The sequence below is a fragment of the Homalodisca vitripennis genome, chromosome 4 (genome assembly GCF_021130785.1).
Source record: "Homalodisca vitripennis isolate AUS2020 chromosome 4, UT_GWSS_2.1, whole genome shotgun sequence".
Taxonomy (NCBI): Eukaryota; Metazoa; Arthropoda; class Insecta; order Hemiptera; family Cicadellidae; genus Homalodisca; species Homalodisca vitripennis.
The window spans coordinates 135,921,359-135,941,725 of NC_060210.1; the positions used below are offsets into that span (position 1 = coordinate 135,921,359).

The 20,367-nt window shown below is 33.6% G+C and overlaps 2 protein-coding genes across 3 annotated transcripts in view; one reads left to right on the plus strand and one right to left on the minus strand.

The window, feature by feature from the left end:
- LOC124360241 (rab GTPase-activating protein 1-like) overlaps nt 1-2,561 on the plus strand; it is an 84,030-nt gene extending 81,469 nt beyond the window's left edge. The window contains exon 20 of one of the 2 annotated variants that reach the window (XM_046813680.1): nt 212-2,561. In XM_046813680.1, the coding sequence (XP_046669636.1) occupies nt 212-421 (210 nt within the window). In that variant the 3' untranslated portion in view covers nt 422-2,561. The remainder of the gene's footprint in view (nt 1-211) is intronic. The other variant, XM_046813682.1, reaches the window with a different exon arrangement.
- A 162-nt stretch (nt 2,562-2,723) lies between these two features.
- Nucleotides 2,724-20,367, minus strand: part of LOC124361202 (nuclear pore complex protein Nup214) — a 53,814-nt gene continuing 36,170 nt past the window's right edge. Inside the window, exons 10-16 of the mRNA XM_046815242.1 lie at nt 20,098-20,327; nt 16,601-16,803; nt 11,176-11,477; nt 9,376-9,428; nt 7,428-7,524; nt 6,546-6,682; nt 2,724-2,759 (exon numbers count right to left, since the gene is read on the minus strand). Coding sequence (XP_046671198.1) covers nt 2,724-2,759; nt 6,546-6,682; nt 7,428-7,524; nt 9,376-9,428; nt 11,176-11,477; nt 16,601-16,803; nt 20,098-20,327 — 1,058 coding nt within the window. The remainder of the gene's footprint in view (nt 2,760-6,545; nt 6,683-7,427; nt 7,525-9,375; nt 9,429-11,175; nt 11,478-16,600; nt 16,804-20,097; nt 20,328-20,367) is intronic.

Genomic DNA, 20,367 nt, shown 5'->3' on the forward strand with positions numbered 1-20,367 from the left:
CACTCTCTGCTCGAAATGCCTGGCCTCCCTGGCTCCACAAAACACTGAGCGATGACTTTGATGGTAACAGAATGTTTGTTGTAGGACCTGACCCATCAGTTGGCTGCAACAGTGGGAGAACTGCGAGCACTCTCTGCTCGCAATGCCTGGCCTCTCTGGCTCCATGAGCCACTGAGCGATAACTTTGATGGTAACAGAATGTTTGTTGTAGGACCTGACCCATCAGTTGGCTGCAACAGTGGGAGAACTACAAGCACTCTCTGCTCGCAATGCCTGGCCTCCCTGGCTCCACAAGACACTGAGTGATAACTTTGATGGTAACAGAATGTTTGTTGTAGGACCTGACCCATCAGTTGGCTACAACAGTGGGAGAACTGCAAGCACTCTCTGCTCACAATGCCTGGCCTCTCTGGCTCCATAAGCCACTGAGCGATAACTTTGATAGTAACAGAATGTTTGTTGTAGGACCTGACCCATCAGTTGGCTGCAACAGTGGGAGAACTACAAGCACTCTCTGCTCGCAATGCCTGGCCTCCCTGGCTCCACAAGACACTGAGCAGCATCAAAGAGGTTGCTGTCACCAAGAATGCTGTTCATCGCCGTGACTCAGCACCCAGCGAGCCTGTCTCTCGCGAGGAGTCTGCCTTCTAATACATTACCCGTAATTTCGTTTAGTTTGTAGCCTAATTTATTATATACATGTTGACAGAGATATATATAATAAATATATAAGAAGTGCAATGTCAGGATGGAATGAGTGATGCCCTCCAGTAATGTATCGCATTTAGCTTACAATGTGTTAGTAGCACGTAGTACAGCTTTATATATATATACTTTAATTCAAATGTAGTTACTATCCAACAATGTCCTCTTCTTCTTCTTCTTGAGTACTGATGGAACTGTTGTGGAAAACAATATTTTCTTCTGTTTGCCATTGTATTTATCCTATATGTATATACTTCATTTGATGATTCTTGCAATTTAATAACTAACGTTCAAAATAAAATATTTTTCTTACATGTTTTATATATTATTTGTATCTCTATTTTTATCATATTTATTAGTAAATTTATATTATTATTAGTTACTAAAATCTTGTTCATTCATACTTTTAATTATTTGTTGTATTTTTTATCTTTACTTGTTTTATATTAAGTATTCAATGTTTGTATTAATATTTCCAAAATAAATTTGAAAAGTCAAAGTAATACATAAACCATGTTTGAGCCGAATACAATACAAGCCAAATTTGTAGATTTGTGACAGGTATTAATTGATGAGAGGAAATCCTGTTTTGGTATTACTTAATAGTATTGTGTATATATATCAATGTTAACCTGACTATATGTGAGTTTATGTTAAAAGTATGATTTTTTACCAACACCCAAAGTATTCTAAATTTAACAACTTTACACCAGGCTTGTTACAGACACTAAAATATGTCTTGTTTATATTATTTTATCTGGACTTAATTTTTCAATTTAGGTGAATAGTTTATCAATAGTGAAACAATTAATAAAAGTACAAAACTTGCGAACACAGAGAGAATCAAAAACTAAAAATATAATATCTTCTAAATTATCTGTTATTAGTGGAGAATTTATTTGACTCAGAATTAACCGTAGTAGTTAAAGGTCTCCCTCCCATTATATGATCTAATGTAAATTATTATAGGTAAAAAGTGAGAATAAGGGCAATACATTAATTCATGCAGTCTGTGGAAATACGTTAGTACGTGGAACATTCTCTGCAGCATTCTTCTATGTTATGTTCATGTTCAATCTACATATCTTTTTTCTACATACTAATTTTACATGGTTTCTATTCAAAGTACTTGATTACATAATTAATTTGGCAACTACTTACTAAATATTCAGGGAGTATATTGTGCTATCATCTACCAGAATTTCAATATCGTATTCCAAAGTGTGTGACTGTCATGGCCTTTCAAATTAATTTTTCTCTTGTATTGTTTTATATATACACACATAAATCAAACCTTAGTTAAATTAGACACGGGTAAAAAAGAATAAGACAAATCAGTTTTAAATGTATTTAACAACTATTAGTAATACAAATATTTTATGTAACAATGAAAATAATAAACACTTAGTTCACAAATTATTTTAATTTTAATTTACTTTCAAACTTAACCTGGTTTAAAATGAAATTTTACGTTTATTAAATTTTAATTATGTTTTGCTTTTGTAAAAATACTAGTTACACTCCTAACATAGTTTTACTTGTATCTTGCACCTTTAATTTTTCATACTCAGATGCGCTCTCTATCTTTAAAAAAAAATAACGCATTTACTCTTCTTGGGTGATAGCTCAGAATAAGACAAGATGTATATATTATTCAATTGATTTAAGAGTGTAACCACGTCAAACTAAGTTGTATTATTTGTAGAATAGTTTATCAACAATATTTCTTGTTATTTAATTTTTATCTTTTTTTAATACAAAACGTGTGCACTACTATGCTTTCATAATGTAATATAGAAAGTCTAGTATTATTTTTTGCTATAAAATACATGTGGAATAAAATACATTCAAAATAATTTGTTTGTTATTTCTCAAATAACCTAACCATAATTTGTGGTTTGTTTATACCATGCTAAAAAATTGTTTCTGTTACAATATAAGGGGCTAGGGTTACAATACTTCACATCACTTAAGACTAACTTTTTACAGTAGTTGCTCCAAACATTTGAAGATTTATCTTAGTTGTTTACCGCCAGCTGCTGAATGAACTCCCACTGAAACAAATGTTTATAGTCTTAAGTCAAAGTTTAAAATTACTTATACAATTTCCAAAGTCCATAAAAAGGTAGTCTGAAATAATACGAGGGTCGTCCACAAAGTAACCTCCGTTTTGAAATAAAAAATAAACTAGTTGAGATACAAAAATTGTATTATATAAATGTAAAAAACTGCAGCTTTTCTCTACTTTTCTACATATTCAGCATACAAATTCAAGCACTTATCATATCTTTTAAACAGTTTTTTAAATTCCGTCTTTAAACAAATCTGCCGCCTGAGAACGTAGCCAACATGTTACAGCGTTTTGAAGCTCTTCATCACTCGCAAACCTCTGAGATGCAAGCCACCGCTTCATGTACGGGAAAAGATGGAAATCACTGGGAGCCAAATCCGGGCTGTAGAGGGGGGGGTGGTCAAAAACGTCCCATTTGAACTTTTTCAAAAGTTCTGTAGTTCTTTGAGCTGTATGAGGGCGGGCGTTGTCATGGACAAACACAACACCAGATGTCAGAAGACCACGACGCTTGTTCCCCCCCCCCCCCCCACCCCCCCCCCCCCCCACCCCCCCCCCCCCCCACCCCCCCCCCCCCCCACCCCCCCCCCCCCCCACCCCCCCCCCCCCCCACCCATTTTAATCTAAGAGACTGCAAAATCGCCAATTTTAGCCTGGCACTTCTAACTAGTCACAAGCGGATATGAGATGTGAAAAAATTTTGCAACATCTCATATTTGATCCTAGCCCTGAAAGGGTTAAGGTGTCAACTAACTGCTCATAAAATTGATCGTTCTGATAACAAAACAAAAGCTGTGTGGGCAGTGAAAAACCAGGAAAGTAGATCTACAAGCACAAAAACGCCTCAAGAGCTGTGTTTTTATACCCTGCTACAGTAATTGAAATAAAAAGAGTTGTCTCGTCTCTCAAAAACAAAATGTCAGCTGGAATAGATGAGGTGTCATCTAATCTCCTAAAATCTTGTTGTAATGAGCTTGCCTACCCATTGACTCTTATCATCAACATGTCGTTTAAGGTAGGAAAATTTCCTTCATTAAAATCACAGCTAAAGTTGACCAAAGTCATATCTTTACTCAAGGAAGCTAATGTGGCTGATGTGGGAAACTATCACTCATTATCGCTGATATCAACTTTCTCTAAGGTGATTTAGAAGGTGGCACTGTCTTGACTCATGAACCACCTTTCTGAATACAACCTTCTCACAAAACATCTGCATGGGTTTATTAAAGGCCGATCCAAAACTACTGCTGTTATAAGTCTAGTGGAGTTCACAATTGATCAACTGGAAGCTGGCAATACTATTACTTCTATTCTACTGGATTTCAGCAAGGCATTTGTTTGTCTGGACCATGCTCGACTTTTAGTAAAACTGGAAGCAATTGATATCAGAGGAATTACACCCAGATCGGTTGAGAGTTATCTGTCAATCAGGCAATAGGTGGTTGAACTGGCACACACAGAAAAATGATTTACCCAATATATGAGGTCCAAAACTCTTCCAATTTTAAGAGGTGTGCCAGAGGTATCTGAGCTGGGTACTGTTCTTTTTATATTATTTACAAATGACTTTCCCACTTATTTGGATGAATATACGACCATCATGTATGCAAACGATACAGCTCTAATTCTCAGTGACAGCACACCTAATACCCTGGAAGTTTCAAGTCACATTGCAACAGAGATGGCTGTTCAGTACTGCCACAGCAACATTCTCGTGTGGTAAACGAAGCCAAATCTAAGCAGCTTGTCATGAGATGCAATAAAGAAGAGGTGGAATTGCTACCATACCTTGAAACTTTAGATGAAATTAAGTACCTAGGTGTTACAATTGACAAAGACCTCAATTAATGGAACACACGTGTTGACAACCTCTGTAAGAAGGTTGCCACAGGACTATATGTTGTCAAAAGAATTAAGACGGTAACTGATAAAAATACAGCAACAACTCCCTTAATACGCTGTTTCTGACTCTCATCTTAGCTATTTATCTTTCAGTATGGGGCAGTTCAAGCATGGCAAATATACAGAGACCACTTGTTCTTCAGAAAAGGTGTATCCAAGTTCTGGCAGGCTTACAGCCCAGAGATACTTGTCGAAAGACCCTTTATTGAACTCAATATTATCACTGTAGTGTCTCTTTATATACTACAAGTGATAATGTATGTATATTGTAACAACTTGACAAGGGGTAGAGAACTGCATACATATAACAAACACTAGGCTGCAAACTTCAATTTACCAGCACACAAAATGGCACTGTACTCAGAAAAGCCATCTTACATGGGAGCTAAGTTGTTCAACATCCTGCCTGAATAAATAAAACTACAGGAAGAGAGCATCACTTTCAATAGGGAGCTGAAGAAGTGGTTGGTGAAGCACCCGTTTTACACCATTGCTAAATTCACAAACTGGAGAACTCAATGGGATTTGGAGGTGTGAACTCTTGCTGAATTTGACCTGTACTTTTCTTGCCTCAATTCCATAACATTTTGACTCCAGTGTAATTCTCAAAGAATGTACAAATAAAGATATATGGTCTATTGTCCTGTCACATGGAAGATTTCTGTTTTTATTAGCCTTGTGCTCTTGATTCTGTTCTCTAAACTTGGCATCAATCTTCAAACTCATTACATAATGCACTTGCCATTAAAAATTAAATTTATACATTCAGTTTCTTGAGCAGTATTTTGTAAGTATAAATTTAAACTTTAAACAGCTGTTAAATAGAAATTAAGAGACAACCAAAAACTTAAGGTTTCAGAGGTTTCAGGTTTCTAAGGTTTCAGAGTTTCTTTTCACAATGTGCACTTATAATTATCAAAAAGTTTATATAAAGCCAACATTTCGGATTTGTGTTAAATCTTTATATTCTTTTTCAAAAAGTTTTAAATGAATTTTAAGGACAAAATGAAGACATTTCAAGACAAAAACCTAAAACACATATCTAGTGACCAAAGTGAAGAGTGTAGATGGTAACTATATTCAACCAAGCTGACAAACAAGAGAAATGGAAACAGTTAGTAAAGGTATGTATACACAGGGTTTATAGTTCATCTGTAATGTACAGAGATTGGGTGTACAGCAGCAATAACTATGGTGGTGGTATTTGTGGTGGAGGGATCTATGCTGAGCAACAAACTGGTCAGCAGTCACCTCCAAGATTACAAGGATCACACATTTGTACAAAGTTGTTCTCGAGTTTTTATTGCAAAGGAAACAACAAAAATTGAGTTAATTTAACCCTTAGCACGCCATAGGCGGAATAATCCGCGATGTTGTTAGGTCTTATAATGCCAAAGACCATAACCTGAATTTGATTTTTATTTAAATATTCCATTATTATGAAAAAATGTGATATTTTAATGCAAGTATTATATTATTGTAAAATGTATTATTTTTGTGTGTTATTAATCATTAGGAATGAATAAAAAAAAATAGCTTTAAGGAATTTTCATTTTCATTTTTTCACCTTAAATGAGCGTAATCTAAAAAATTACTAAATTAATTTATATCGGCATTCAAAGGGTTAAAGATTAGCGTGACTAAATTACACACCACTATAGTAATAATTTTCTTTACCTTTTCCTCAAATTAAATTTTTTGCGACAGTAACAAAGTTGTGCCAGTCTTAGGAGATACAAGAAAAATACATTTTGTTCTTGGAATTGATCAAACTAAATGAACAATGTTAGAAACTGTTAACGTTTGAAACAGAAACCTAACACGTATACAAATGTCACCTTCTATAGAACAATATTGGGGTACTCACATTGAGATTAATGTTTCTGACTCTTTGGCTGAGGTGGAATAATTCCTGGTTTAAGTGTGAAATCTCTTCCTTCATAGCCTCTTCCATCAAAGCATCATTCATGGCCTTCAACTCCTGACTCTCCTCTGTTTGTTCTTCTACAGCCAAAACAGAAATAATTACTTCATATTGATCATGATTATATTAATTAGATTATTTGAATTCATCAATAAGTTATATCTACCATACATAACAATAATAATACTATAGTTTATAGATATTCTATAATTAATCCAGTGGAAAAAATATTCTAAAATAAAATGCTAAAAATTCTATAAAAACCCAAAAGACTTGTGCTGGAAAATTATCAGACCAAAAGGACTTTTTTATAATTCAGTAAAAATTTTAGGATATAATTATGAAATCAAACTACATATTTTATCTTTCTAATAATTGTATATTACTTATATTTACTGTGGCTGTTATTAACATGTTTGTATTTCCGTTATTAATGTACAGCTGGAACCATAACACAACTGATAAATACTGAATATTTCGTATAAACTACAGATTATATGGCACTTTATACTATCAGCTGCCATATAACTTTCCATTTTATTTGTAAATAATTTTAAAAAATGTTGGAAAACTGTCAACTCAATCGCTTTTATTCTTTGTGTATCTCAATCATTCGAAGTTTGACATGAAGCAACCGATATATAATGCCATCTTATTAATTAACTTTTTTTAATAACATATACATATTAAAGCGAATCACACTGGACATAATTTTTCACTCAACTTCTGGCAAGAGAGTTTTATAAGTTTAATAATAGTAATTAGAGTACAACTAAAAATAACAGAGCTTCCAACAGAAGTAATTAGATTTGTAATAGTTCTTACGTTCTGGAGTCGAAGGCCTGGATACTGGTGAGGATGGCACAGGAGAGGGCACTACTGTCGAGTCTACTTTAGCTGATGGTGGTGTCACTGGAACTGTCTGTAAACACAACACCAATGTATTCAAATTCTTTTTTTTATGCAACGCGGCCACTTTATAAAATTCACTATATTCTTAACGATAAACTATTGGCAGTATACAATATCTCAGTATATAATTGTATCACTCAGTGTAATTTCTCACAATACATTTTTTTAATATATACAAAAATAAGTTGCAAAACTAATTAAATCATTTTACTCGAGATATCCAAAACTATTTGTTTTAGTTCTAATATAATTTTATTTTGAGAAGAGCGTAAATTTAAATATTCAAAGATTTTTGTTACTAATTCCTGTGATCCTCTAAACTTTATTTACAGCAATTAAAAAGTTCAATTTGAAAATGAATATTGTTTGCCTTCAATTCAAATATTCCAAATTTTGGCTTTAGCTATTTTCAATCTAGATTTATAAGGATTAACAATATCTCTGATTTGACAACCAAATTATAGCCAAATATATCGCAAAATAATATAAATTGTTAAAAGTAAATTCTGTTCCGAACTGAAAGCAATGCAATCCATAAGCAATAAGTCTGAATGCTTTTGAAATCTCAATAAGGCTTTTACTAACTACTAAATATAGTTACTAAATTTCTAAATATGTGTACTTTTGTGTGTTTCTTTGAAATCAGTGGACCCTAGAAGGAGGTTTTTAAGGTAAGTCTGCTGACTTTCTTATTCATTACTAATAATTATAAAATACATCTTAACAATCATCTAAACAACAAGCAAATAAAGACCATCTCCTGTTAAATTAACAAATTAATGCCAATATTACAAGAAAATTATTTGGTAATCCAGATCATAGGTTATTATCGGTATTAAGAATAATCTATAAATCCATCCAAGACTGGGTGGGCATTGGGCAATTTGTCACTTTTTTTGTTTAATATCCAACCAGTAACCATAGTAACCAGTAGTTTCGTTATAAACTAGGAAATTTAATACCGGATTCAAGGACCAAACATTATCTACTTTGTTCATTTGAACACATGACTTAAAAAGCCCCTGATTCACAAATATAAAAACATCAATAATACACTATAAGTAAATCAAGTGAAAAATTAACATTGTTAATATATTTCCCTTTGTCCTTAGCAATTAAGACCAAAAATAAGTTTTTTTAAGGAGAAACATTATCTTACTGATAAATTATGAAATATAATTTAGAACCAAATAATAAATGGTCCATAAAAATCTCTGAGATTAAAATGATGCCATTTGTCAGTACATGAGTGATAAGCACCATTTTAATTGTTGCATTTTTGTGGGAAATGATAATGTTGTTACACACAGAAGTTGAAATAAATGGAAATTTTACACCATAGCCTCCTAATGTGAGTAAAGCCGATTTCTAAGGAATTGGCTATCTGAGCTTCTCAAAAAATGTCTGGATAGGAAAACCCACCCAAGCATCGAATTGGTACATGGTGGTACCTTGTCCAGATTGCCAAAAACAGTTTTTATTGGACTAAAAACACTGAAGTTTGGTGTAAGAGGCAATAGAAAGTTTCAATGAAGGTGCCATAGTGAAGTACAGAGTTTTAAAGACTCCCGGTTTGAAAACAGGAGGAAACTTAATTAACCTCATGCCAAATGTGAAACAGATCCAGACATACTTTGCTGACCATGAGTTAGATGAACTATTGAAGAAGTTGGTAATTTTCTCTTTTTACTTTACTCAGTGACTTTTAAATATTTAACTGAGCATGAGTGCAAGATTTCATGGCCACAACTTGTACAGGTCCTGAGAAACAGGTACATGAACATTGCTAATTATTACTATGCGGAACATAGGAGTGTCCAAACTCCCTGTCAGTAAAATATAATAACTACATACTACTTACAGACACGGGTGTGAGAGGAGCAGCTGTAGGAACAGATGATGACACAAAAGCACCTGAAATCCAAAATGGAGTTCTTTAAAATTAGCACACTACGCAATAATGTACAATAATTCTGAGTTATTATTTGCACACCCCATTGATTTGAAAAGATAACGAGATTATTGATGCTTACCACTGTTCACCTTTTAACATATAATCATAGCAAATTTCTAAAATCCTGTTGACCTTTCAATATCTAAGTGAAAAATTTAATTTCATATGCCCAACAAAAGACAAAAAGACCAAATAAAATAATATCATTAGATATTTAATCAAATTACACGTACAAAGGATATAAGTAGCTAAACCAAAATTAACTAACTCATTTCCATTTATGTACAAAAACTGTAGTTGATGAAAAACTCATTTGGTAAATTGCTAGCATATATCCAATACCAAAAGAAACACTATAATTTGATAGTAGTAATACAACGAAGTAACCAGTTTTATGGTTTGGAAGCATAGCAACCCTATTCCTCAGTGAGTTCATGATCCATACCAGAGAAGTAACTTTTTCTTTTCCAAGAATCTAGATAAGTTGTAGAGAGATTTTATTTTATCAGAATATAATAAAAACCTCAATCTTTCACGGTTTTTATCCTCTAAACTCATTTTACTCATGCACAAAAAAGAAGCTTAAAATTCTTACCCAGCCATCAACGAATCTCCTGAGAGATGAACACTGGTACAATAAAACCACTGTCCGTAGCAGAAACTTAGGCAAATTAACCTTTCATTTATCTATATTTTAATTTACATATTGGAACTATGTTATTTAAAGATTATTTATTTCGGCTTCAACACTACTTTTAGAATATGAAACAGTTATTTAAAGTGTTGTAAATACTATAAGATAATGTGATGACATAAATAGTTTCAATAGTGTCAGGAAATATTGATTAAATTTAATTTAATACTAATACAATACTAATTTAACACTTTTAACCTCAGCGATTATATCAAATGATGTGCCAAAAATTCCAAGCTTTTTTAGACAGTATGGATGAATTTGCCATTTCTTGTTTTTTACAAAAAATTCCAAGCTATTTTAGACAGTATGAATGAATTTGCCATTTCTTGTTTTTTACAAAAAATTCCAAGCTTTTTTAGACAGTATGAATAAATTTGCCATTTCTTGTTTTTTACAAAAAATTCCAAGCTATTTTAAACAATATGAATGAATTTGGCCAACTCTGTAAAGCTATTATTATGGTTATGATTCAATAATAAATACCTTCTAGAACATAAACTAAAGATAAATCAAGTGGTTTTTTTTTTTTTTTTAATAGTGAAAACAAAAATGTAAAACGGGTGGTTTGGTTCTGGTACATTTATGTAAGAAAATCACGTCAACGTCCACCCAAGCCAATCACTGTTAATTTCAGGTGGGCCCTCCCACCGGCTTTACTACAGACCAGTGACACATATAAGTGTACACCAGACCACAAAAATCTCTAACATCAGGTGTGGGAATCGAACCCCCGTCCGAGAGTAGCACCTTAGACCACACAGCCATCCTGACTTGAATCTTTCATGTGCAGATTGACTAATTTGATAGAATAGGTGACCATTAAAATAATACAAAATGCATGTGTGCATTATACGGATATTGGGAGTTGACGCCATTTTTACGGACATCTTTCTGTGTTATAAGGGTTAACTAACCAACCAACTAATTTAGTTTAATCAAAATATATTTTTACTAGGCCTACACAATTTTAAAACTTATTGAATAAAATTTATTTTGTAATCAACTGTTACCTGGTTTGCCATACGAGTCAGAAGCCTGAAGGGAAGCAAAACTGAATGGAGTCTGAGAGACAGGGGAAGCTGCCGGGGTGATGCCAGGGGCTGCAGTAGGTGCAGAGGTGGGTAAAACACTGAAGGCAGGAACAGCTGGTACAGAAAGGGACACAGGGGCTGGTGTGGAGGAGGTTATGTTGAATGCTGGACTTGCTGAACTGAAGGCAGATTGTGTCAATGAAGATATAAAAGCAGGTGGGGCAGATGTGGATGCCATCCAAGACCCTGGTACAACACTGGTGGGTTGTTTGATCTCAGGTCTACACAAATTAGGAAATAAAAAATATTAACTAATTAGAAAATTAAATTTGTAGCCAAATTGAAGGATGGTGTGATTAAATTTGAAACAGAGAACTATTTCTTGATTTTAAGTGTAAAATCGATGTATAGATGTCAACTGCATAACTTGTTAATAACACTGTTGTTAATAGCGATTTTTCAAACGTTTAACTTGCTATCAAAAACGTTAACACCTTACAATAGCTATTGTTAATAATCCTAATTATTACAGTATGAAATACAATGCAATTACTAACCATTGTTTTTTTGTTTTTGTAGTTTTTTTGCAACTGTAAAAGGTTAAAATCCAAAAATATTTTAGTTTCAGTGAGTTGGTATTACAATTTTTTATTTTGGCTTAAAATTTAAAGTAAATAATAATAATAATAATTCAGACTTCACCGTATTACTAACATGAGACTAAAATTGAAACAAGAGGACTACTTTCCAAAATAATGAAACAACAGAGAAATAAAGATTAATTTTCAGACTCTTTTGCATGTTTCAAACTACGCTTTCTTTACAATTATTAAACTGGATAATTCACTTTTAACAGGAACTTGGTTATAGAACTTTTAATGTTGTTACTATTTTATATCATAGATGAAACATAACCTGATTTAATGTTTACAGCTACAGCTGACTTGTAAATAACTGAATCTTTCAGAATCAGTTACTTCAAATAGCTCATAGAGATCTTCCTTAGAAAAAAATATAGTCATTGTTGAATAATAAATTCGAAATTGACAAATTATTACTATAAATATTGTAAACAAGAATATTTTGCACACATAACTTTGAAAAATGTTTTAAGTTAAGAAATCTGACCTAATATTGTCATATTAAATTATTATATTTTACTAAAGTCATCCCCATTTTCAAAAAAGGTGATCCACAGATACCTAATAACTATTGACAAATTTCAATTTTACCTGTCTTCAACAATTTTTAAAAAACTGTTCCTAGACCAATTACTTAATTTTTTTGAAAAACACAAAATTTTGTCTGATCAACAATTTGGTTTCAGACCAGGAAAATCAACTTTTGGAGCAATCACACAACTTGTAGAGTTTATTGTGGAAGGCTTTGACACTCATCAAAGAACACTCAGTGTCTTTCTTAATCTCCAAAATCATTTGATATTATTAATCATGGTGGAAGGCTGTGGTGTACTGGGAATAGCATATCAGTGGTTCCACACCTGAGCAGCAGAAGTCAATGTATTCAGGACCAGAATGCAGTATCAAGTAGTATTAGAATATACCAAGGAGTCCCACATGGATCTATCTCGGGTCCTGTCCTTTTCTTAATTTATGTGAATAACATCCATGCATCTGCCTTACATATGAAAATCATTCAATACACAGATGACACAGCTCTGTTTCCGGGCTGAGTCTCTGACTTATTTAGAGATTCAAACCTTCATCGATCTCAATTCCTACATTCAAAATTTCCTGGTAAATAATCTCAAAACTAATCATGAAAAGACAAATTACATCAACTTCTGTATAAGTGGTTTGAATACTCTGAAAGCCCAACAGTAATGCTGGATAATATTGTTCACCTATAACTGATTCTGCTAAATTTCTAAGAATACACCTAGATAAAGGGTTAAACTGGAAAGTTCACATTGAAAGTGTTGTGCTAAATTGGCATCTGGAATTTTTCTCCTTTGAAATTTATCAAAGCTTTGTATGTCTGTTGTTTTAATGATAGCTTACTACAGATTGATATTTCCATACCTGTCCTACAGAATCTCTCTTCGGGACAGTTGTGCCATATCAAACTTGGAAAGAGTATCCAGACTGCAAAACAAAGCTGTTCAAATCATCACAAACTTGAACAACAGAGAGTCATGTCCAAGTGCCTTCAGGGAGCTCAACTTGCTAACTCTACCAAGTTTGTATATTTTAGAAACTTCATTTTACTGTTGATTTCAGTGACACAGGACAGTGATATACACAGATACGAGACCAGAGCTCGGGAGCAATAACTCCCTTCTCAAATCCATTAACAGTCCCCTGAAACCCTCAATTTAAAAATCAACCCCAAAAAAATTCAAACATAATTAAAACACTACCTGGTGTCTTGTGCTTTTTACTCAGTTGGTGAGTTCATAGAGCACACTCGGGATTGATATTTACGTCAGTGTTGCAATCCTGGGAGTTGATCTCACGAATTTGTTTGTTTGTTTGTGTGTGTATAAATGTGGCCTGCATGCAACTGTATGGAAAATCGAGTGAATGGATCTAGTTTTTAAGATAAATACAGTAAAAAATTGTTATTATTGACTTATGCAATACAATGTAATATATTGTCCAAGCAATAAATATATTCTCTATTCTATTATACTACATAACTTTAACATTTGCAACAAAATAAAATTATTTCTAGTAAAAATCGTAAATGACTCTAAACATGATTATTTATAAGACAAATTATAAAGACCTCAGGTATCATCTTTGGCAAACATATTGTATATTCTCAATAATAAATTATTGGGGACTAAAAATGTTTGAACATTTTGTTTAGATTATGAATATGTATGATACAATAAATGTTTGTTGGGTTCAAATACTATAGTTATATTTATAGAATAGACTTCTTGAAACACTGCAGTATTTACAAAATAGCTTGTCTCTAGCCATTATTCAATTCCATTTTTGTATTAGTGTAAGATATGCCTTTATTAGAAATAATTGTTTGCAGTACACAATAGGAGTTTTTTTAACCCAATCAACATGCTAAGGTGAGAGTGAATCACCAGTAACAATAAAACTGTAATTACACTGTGACGAGATAGTCTCGCTATGGTGTTGCACTGTTTCCTGTTAGATGGTGCTAAATGTTCATTAAAAAGTAGCTTGCAAAGTGGGTTAAGAATATAATTTTTTAAGAATATAGTTTTTCAGCTTATGTTGAATAATTTTCATAAAAGAAGTCTACAAGAAGTTCCAAACAAACCTAACATCCGAAACAATAATTGGATTACCTCCACAATCACACAAATATAACACTTAATAATACAAAAAAATCAAACAAAATATTTTTGTATAAACAATTCAATCAACTAAAATGTGAGATGAAGGTAACTTAATTAAAAATAATTGACAATATTTACATTCAATAATCACAATAAACTTTGAAGTTTCTATGTTCAGATACAAAGCAAAACAGGTGTCATATTTAAAAGAAGATGAGAAGTCAATGGTTTAAGAACGTAACAAATATTGAAGAAAAAGAATGATCATTTTGAAGTCTTTAAACAGTACAGTACAGTTGAGGAATTTAACAAAATTACAGATTGCTGCAATCCTCTTTTATTTTAGATTTTTCAAGTATCTTTGAATAGGTTACATTAGTAGATTTGTATAAATATATTTTTCAAAAAATAATGACGAAAGAATTGGAAAATTCACCCTACAGCTGGCATGAAAAGAAGTTTTGTCGCCAAAGGTCCGTCTGATTGAGCAAAGACGTATATTCATCGCCAAAGTAGGCATGTATAGTTATTTAAATTTTAGGCATTGAAGGGGTCATATAAATTATTTTTATTTGCTATATCAGAACAGAGCATTAACTATAGTATTGATTTATTGTTCTTTCTTTGATTATTGTACAACATCGAACATCATTCTCAACGGACAGCAGACATGAATTTAATACGTGTCACCTATGTTGTTGCATCAGTTATTATTGTGAAACTGTAAACAAGTGCCGGATTTTGTGTTTGGAGTTACGAATTCAATTGTATTTATGAAAAAATGTGTTTTATACTGTTTTAGTGTTGTTATTACTGTGGTTTAGCTTTCTTAGGTTATAATTTTAGTTTTTCACTATCGGCAAAAACTTTAGAGACCAATCATGTGATCTTAGAGAGCTCGTCCTATTTCTAGTTATGACAAAGTTAATTCTGACCTTGAGGTAAACCTTATAGGCCATGTAGCAGACGTGATATTCTGGTAAGTGTTCTCTCACACTTGTATGAGTCAGACAGAGAAGTTGTTCCATCTGGTGATGACCCTGACCCTGCTCGAAAAATAAAACACATTTCCTTTGCTGGGGATGTAACTGTGGAGTTCACCTTAAGTTCTACCATCTGCTCGAACAATATGCCTGACCAGTTCAACAGGAAGACTGTAAACGCAGGTTGAAATTCCAGTGGCAGTGAGTTAAAGATGAAACTTTGTATGTATTGTAAATATTAAATATTATGATAGGATTCAAATGTAGTATTTTATTTTATTTCAGTTTTAACTGTCATACTTACATAAGTATAAATACAGTCATAAGCTATGTTAACTCATGAAAGATATTATTTCTTTAGAGATTAAGCTATTTTAAAAAAGTGCGCACTTTCTCATACAAAGCCATGTAACAAATAAGTTTTGAGATAAAAGTTACGATAACTATATATTTTTGGAATTAGCACAAAACTTAGATAAAGTTATTCATTTATAGTTTTGATGTATAACTTATTGCCAAGCAGTTGCACAACGGAATATATAAAAAAACAATGTTAAACAAATATTTTTTTTTATTTTGTTATTGTTATTATAAAGTGATACCATTGCCAATTCTAAAATTAAATAATGTAAATATAATAATGTAGTGTAATGAACACGTAATTTAATCAGCAGCATTTTACCAATAAAATATTTTAAGTAATTGCAGATTTAAATCCCAGAACTGTATCAGAATTCAGAATTCTATTGATGGCACAAATGTGCCTAGTCTTTTTAAAAAGTGGTCATACAACTTCAAACATTGACTACGATTACAAAATTATAAATGTTTTTGAAGGATATTAAGTACCCTAATATTTTTAAATTAATACTATTGAAAGTAAACAAATAAAAAAACAATTGGTTTGTTATGAGGCCCATATTAGCTAAATCAAAATTTCATCAACACCAGATTTTCATATAATTTCATATCGATTTTCAATTTAAACAAGTGAAACAATTACTGCTTTGGGAGTATCATTAGCACGAAACCATAGGAAGATTCATCTGAATACAATTGCTTCGTCCATACATAGTCAAACCACAACAAAGGGTTAAGAAGACCAAACTTAGTAAAGAATTACAAATGTTTTACTAACTTTGGAGATGTGAGAGCAGAAGTGTGAATCCATGCAGGCTGTGAGGTAGGCGGTGGTTGTTGCCACTGGGGTATGGAGGTGACACCATAGGCAGGCGCAGGCGCAGGTGCAGCGGCAGGCGCAGCCACGGGGGCAGGAGCAGGTGTGGGAGCGGCAAATGGCACAGGCTGGGCCACTGCAGCAGGAGGTGAGGCTGCGACCAACTGTGGAGCAATCATTATCTGCTTAAAATGTTAACTTATCAACATTAAATTTAATCAAACAATTTAACTTGTTTAAATTATTAAAGTGCCATATTCTAATGTGTAGATTGCCAGTGACTGTAACATGATCATTTTGACACTATTGTCATCAATGCGGCATTGACCTTCAAGATGATGAGAAAACATTTGGTAACCTTTAGAAGCTAAATTGAGGTTATTTGGGAGATTACAAAATTTTTCCTAGCAAAATGCTGTGATATAATTTTGAGTTCGTTTTGCTGCATGGGGACACACATTGTCAAACATCAAAACATTTTACTTGATAGTTTAAACATACAATACAAATTTAATAGAGCTTAGAACACTACTTTAAACTTGAGAAAACTCCTGTGATAACAAAGAAATAGTAAATGTTTATTCATTTTCACTTTATCATTCACTTTCTGCACCAAATAGTTGGTGATCATTGAATGATAAACTCTATTTCTCATATTAAACATTCTTCTGGCCAACTTTTAATGCCTTTGTCCATTTGTATGCTATTTCATCACTCATAATGTTGTGTCCATACATTTCACAATTCTGACGTGAATTTCAATTGCTTTCACGCCTTTAGTGGAAAGAAAACAAGTAACATGTTACTCAGTGGGATTCTCAATTGACGAGGATAATTGAAATACGCATTAACATGTTCACTGCTGCCCAGAACTATTTGCTGTGCTGAAAATTAAAAATTGAAATATATGTGAAAATATGCTCTAAAAATACTTCACTAACATGTTACTATAAGTTATATGCCTAACTTTAGCTGATTCACATAAAAATTATTAATGAAACCCATAGGCGTTGTCAGCACACAGCACAACATTTTGGTGCTATATGCGGATGACGCTGATCAGCGTTATGTAGATCTTTTGACACAGAGTGAAAATAAACAAACCCACATTGTTAAAATACTGTTTATTAATAGAAAAATTGTAATTAACTATTAATTAAGGTTCGTATGAACCTAAGTGACACTTGTGAGTGAAATAAAACTGATGTAGTTAACATTTTTCAAAATGTAGAATGCTAATTTGCACTTGTAAAAAATTCAATGGTCAGTTTGTCAATGTTTATAGCACTTACTCAAACATAGTTTCAGGCAAAAAATGAGTTTTATTTGTGATATGACTTCAAACATTCACCGAGACATTGCACTGGAGTGTTTGGACATCCTAAACACTGGTAAATAGTGTCCTTTCTCTTTCCTTTGCGAGAGCACACAAAACGTCGTCTAGGTATTCTTCCCCCACCTACGAGTTGTCTCTTAGTCTGCAGATGTTTGCGTGTGATTTCTCAAATCTGTTCAACCTCATTGTTTCGTGTAGGAGTTAGGAGGCTCCGTATAACATTTTCACTGAATTTTAACATTGTTGTTTTTTTACCAATGTTATAATTAATTGTTGTACAAGAGATATGAATTTAGCAAGCCCATTTGAATGATGTGGATAAGTAGTTTTTTGTACCATCGTACACACTTCCTTTCATATACTCTATTATGGGCAGTGGTTTCTCCTTTTCTTTTGTTTACAGCAACATTCATGGTATTTTCATACTGAGAGGACAGATACAAAACTGGTCTGACGTCTTTCCACTTACCAACGACAATACCATTATAGTGCTTGGCTATAGTTTCACTCTTTTTCAATGATTTTTTCACGACCATCAGCTGGAAGATTAACTCAGTCTGCGCGCAGCGCCTCACAAAAAAATAAAAGCATTAAATATTGGTTTTATGTTTTAATGCAAGTTAACAGTAACCAATATAAGCTCCATCTACAGCATTCTCCATCTTGTTGTTGAGATAGACCACAGTAGGTCTGATTTTATACAAGCGGTCAGGTGAATCGTCTTGATCTTGTGTCAAGTGAAAGCATCGTAAGATCAAGAAGAAATGATCTCTTGACATATACTGGCCAAAATTAGTCTTGTACATCGGATGAGTCCTCCCAATATATTTCCAGTTGAGGCATTTGCACAATACCTGTATGTAGTAAAAGTCCAAGAAATGTTTTTAGCTCTGGGAGAGTGAGTGGTTTCTACTGACAAATGCGAGACTTTGGTTTAGTATTGTTTGACAAAAAAATATTTTCAGCGTTCAGATTGGTTTCTCTAACAATAGATTCCAAAAATACTTGGTTCACGATTAAATTAAAATAGTCTATAGGTTCATCACCTGGCAAAGGAACTCGCACTCAAGTACTTTGAGCAGACAAAAAGGTTTTCATTTCAGGTCTGTCAGACCAAGGAAGTAATAGTCGGGGCTGTCTACAATTTACCCGCTGCTGTGGCTGATTATGCTGCGATGGAGCAGCTGTTGGGGGTTGTGGATGAGTAATCGAGAGTGATTGTGAAGGTTCTGTTACTAACATTTGTAGTTGTGGCAGGGAACCAGGTGCCTCAGGTCCTGAGGTTGGTAATTGTAACTGGATATTAGGCCCATCTAACATAGAAATTTGAGGTTCAGATACTCTGGTTGATAGTTCTATTAGGTTACTTGATGTTAGTAGTTGCGTAGGCGTGGACGTACTGCTGTCAATATTGTCAGACAGAGAAACTAGGCTGTGGTTTGTTGAGAGCTGAGATGAATTACAATCTGTTTCTCGGTTGTCATAGTTAAATGCGGGATCAGACTCACTACCACTACCACATGGAGGTTTCCAGCTATCACCACTACTATTACAGTCCTCTAATTCCGAATCAGAAGCAATGTACTGATCTATTTCACTCATTGTCAGGTTATTGCAATCGCAAAAGTTTTCATCATTGCTTGAACTCATTCTTTACTTCACAAAATACTTGTCAACTACAAACGAACTGATCAGCATGGAAGAATAACCTCCTATGATAACCAAAACAGACCTGTAATGACAAGGGAAGGATGGGTAATATTGCTAAATGGCGGGAAATGAGAGCGCACCAAACATTGTTTACGCCGTAAGGCGTCAGCCGCATATGGCGTGGCGCTGCCAAAACGCTTCAGCATTGAACGTGTTAACAGATGTAAAATGAATCAATTTTTGCTCTAAGCATCTTTGGCTTGCTAACAGAAGAAGGCAATGCACAGACTTAGAGAAAGACCAAATAGGTTATGGATAAACAGTAAAAGAGAACTGCCCAGAAAAACTTAAATTAAGAAGAAATAATCAGAGTTGAATTATGGAATGGCACTGGAGAGATTTATGGAACAAAACAAGACCACCGCAACATTGGACTAATACAGTAATAGCTATATACAGAGATGTTAATCACCTGAGGTTGCTGCGATATAGCAGGCTGCAATATGGCTGGCTGCGATATGGCAGGCTGCGATGTGACGGGCTGCGATGTGACGAGTTGCAGCCCACTGGTGTCAGGTAAGGGGTTGGGCGGCACACACACGGTGGCTGCAGACAGCAAGTTCACCGTCCAGTAAAGAGTCAGTACGCCCTCATGAGAGAGTAGAAGCAATAGCGGCATGGGCGGCAGATGCTGGTTTTCACCTACAGAACAGTATTATATATCAATTGATATAGTTCCCTT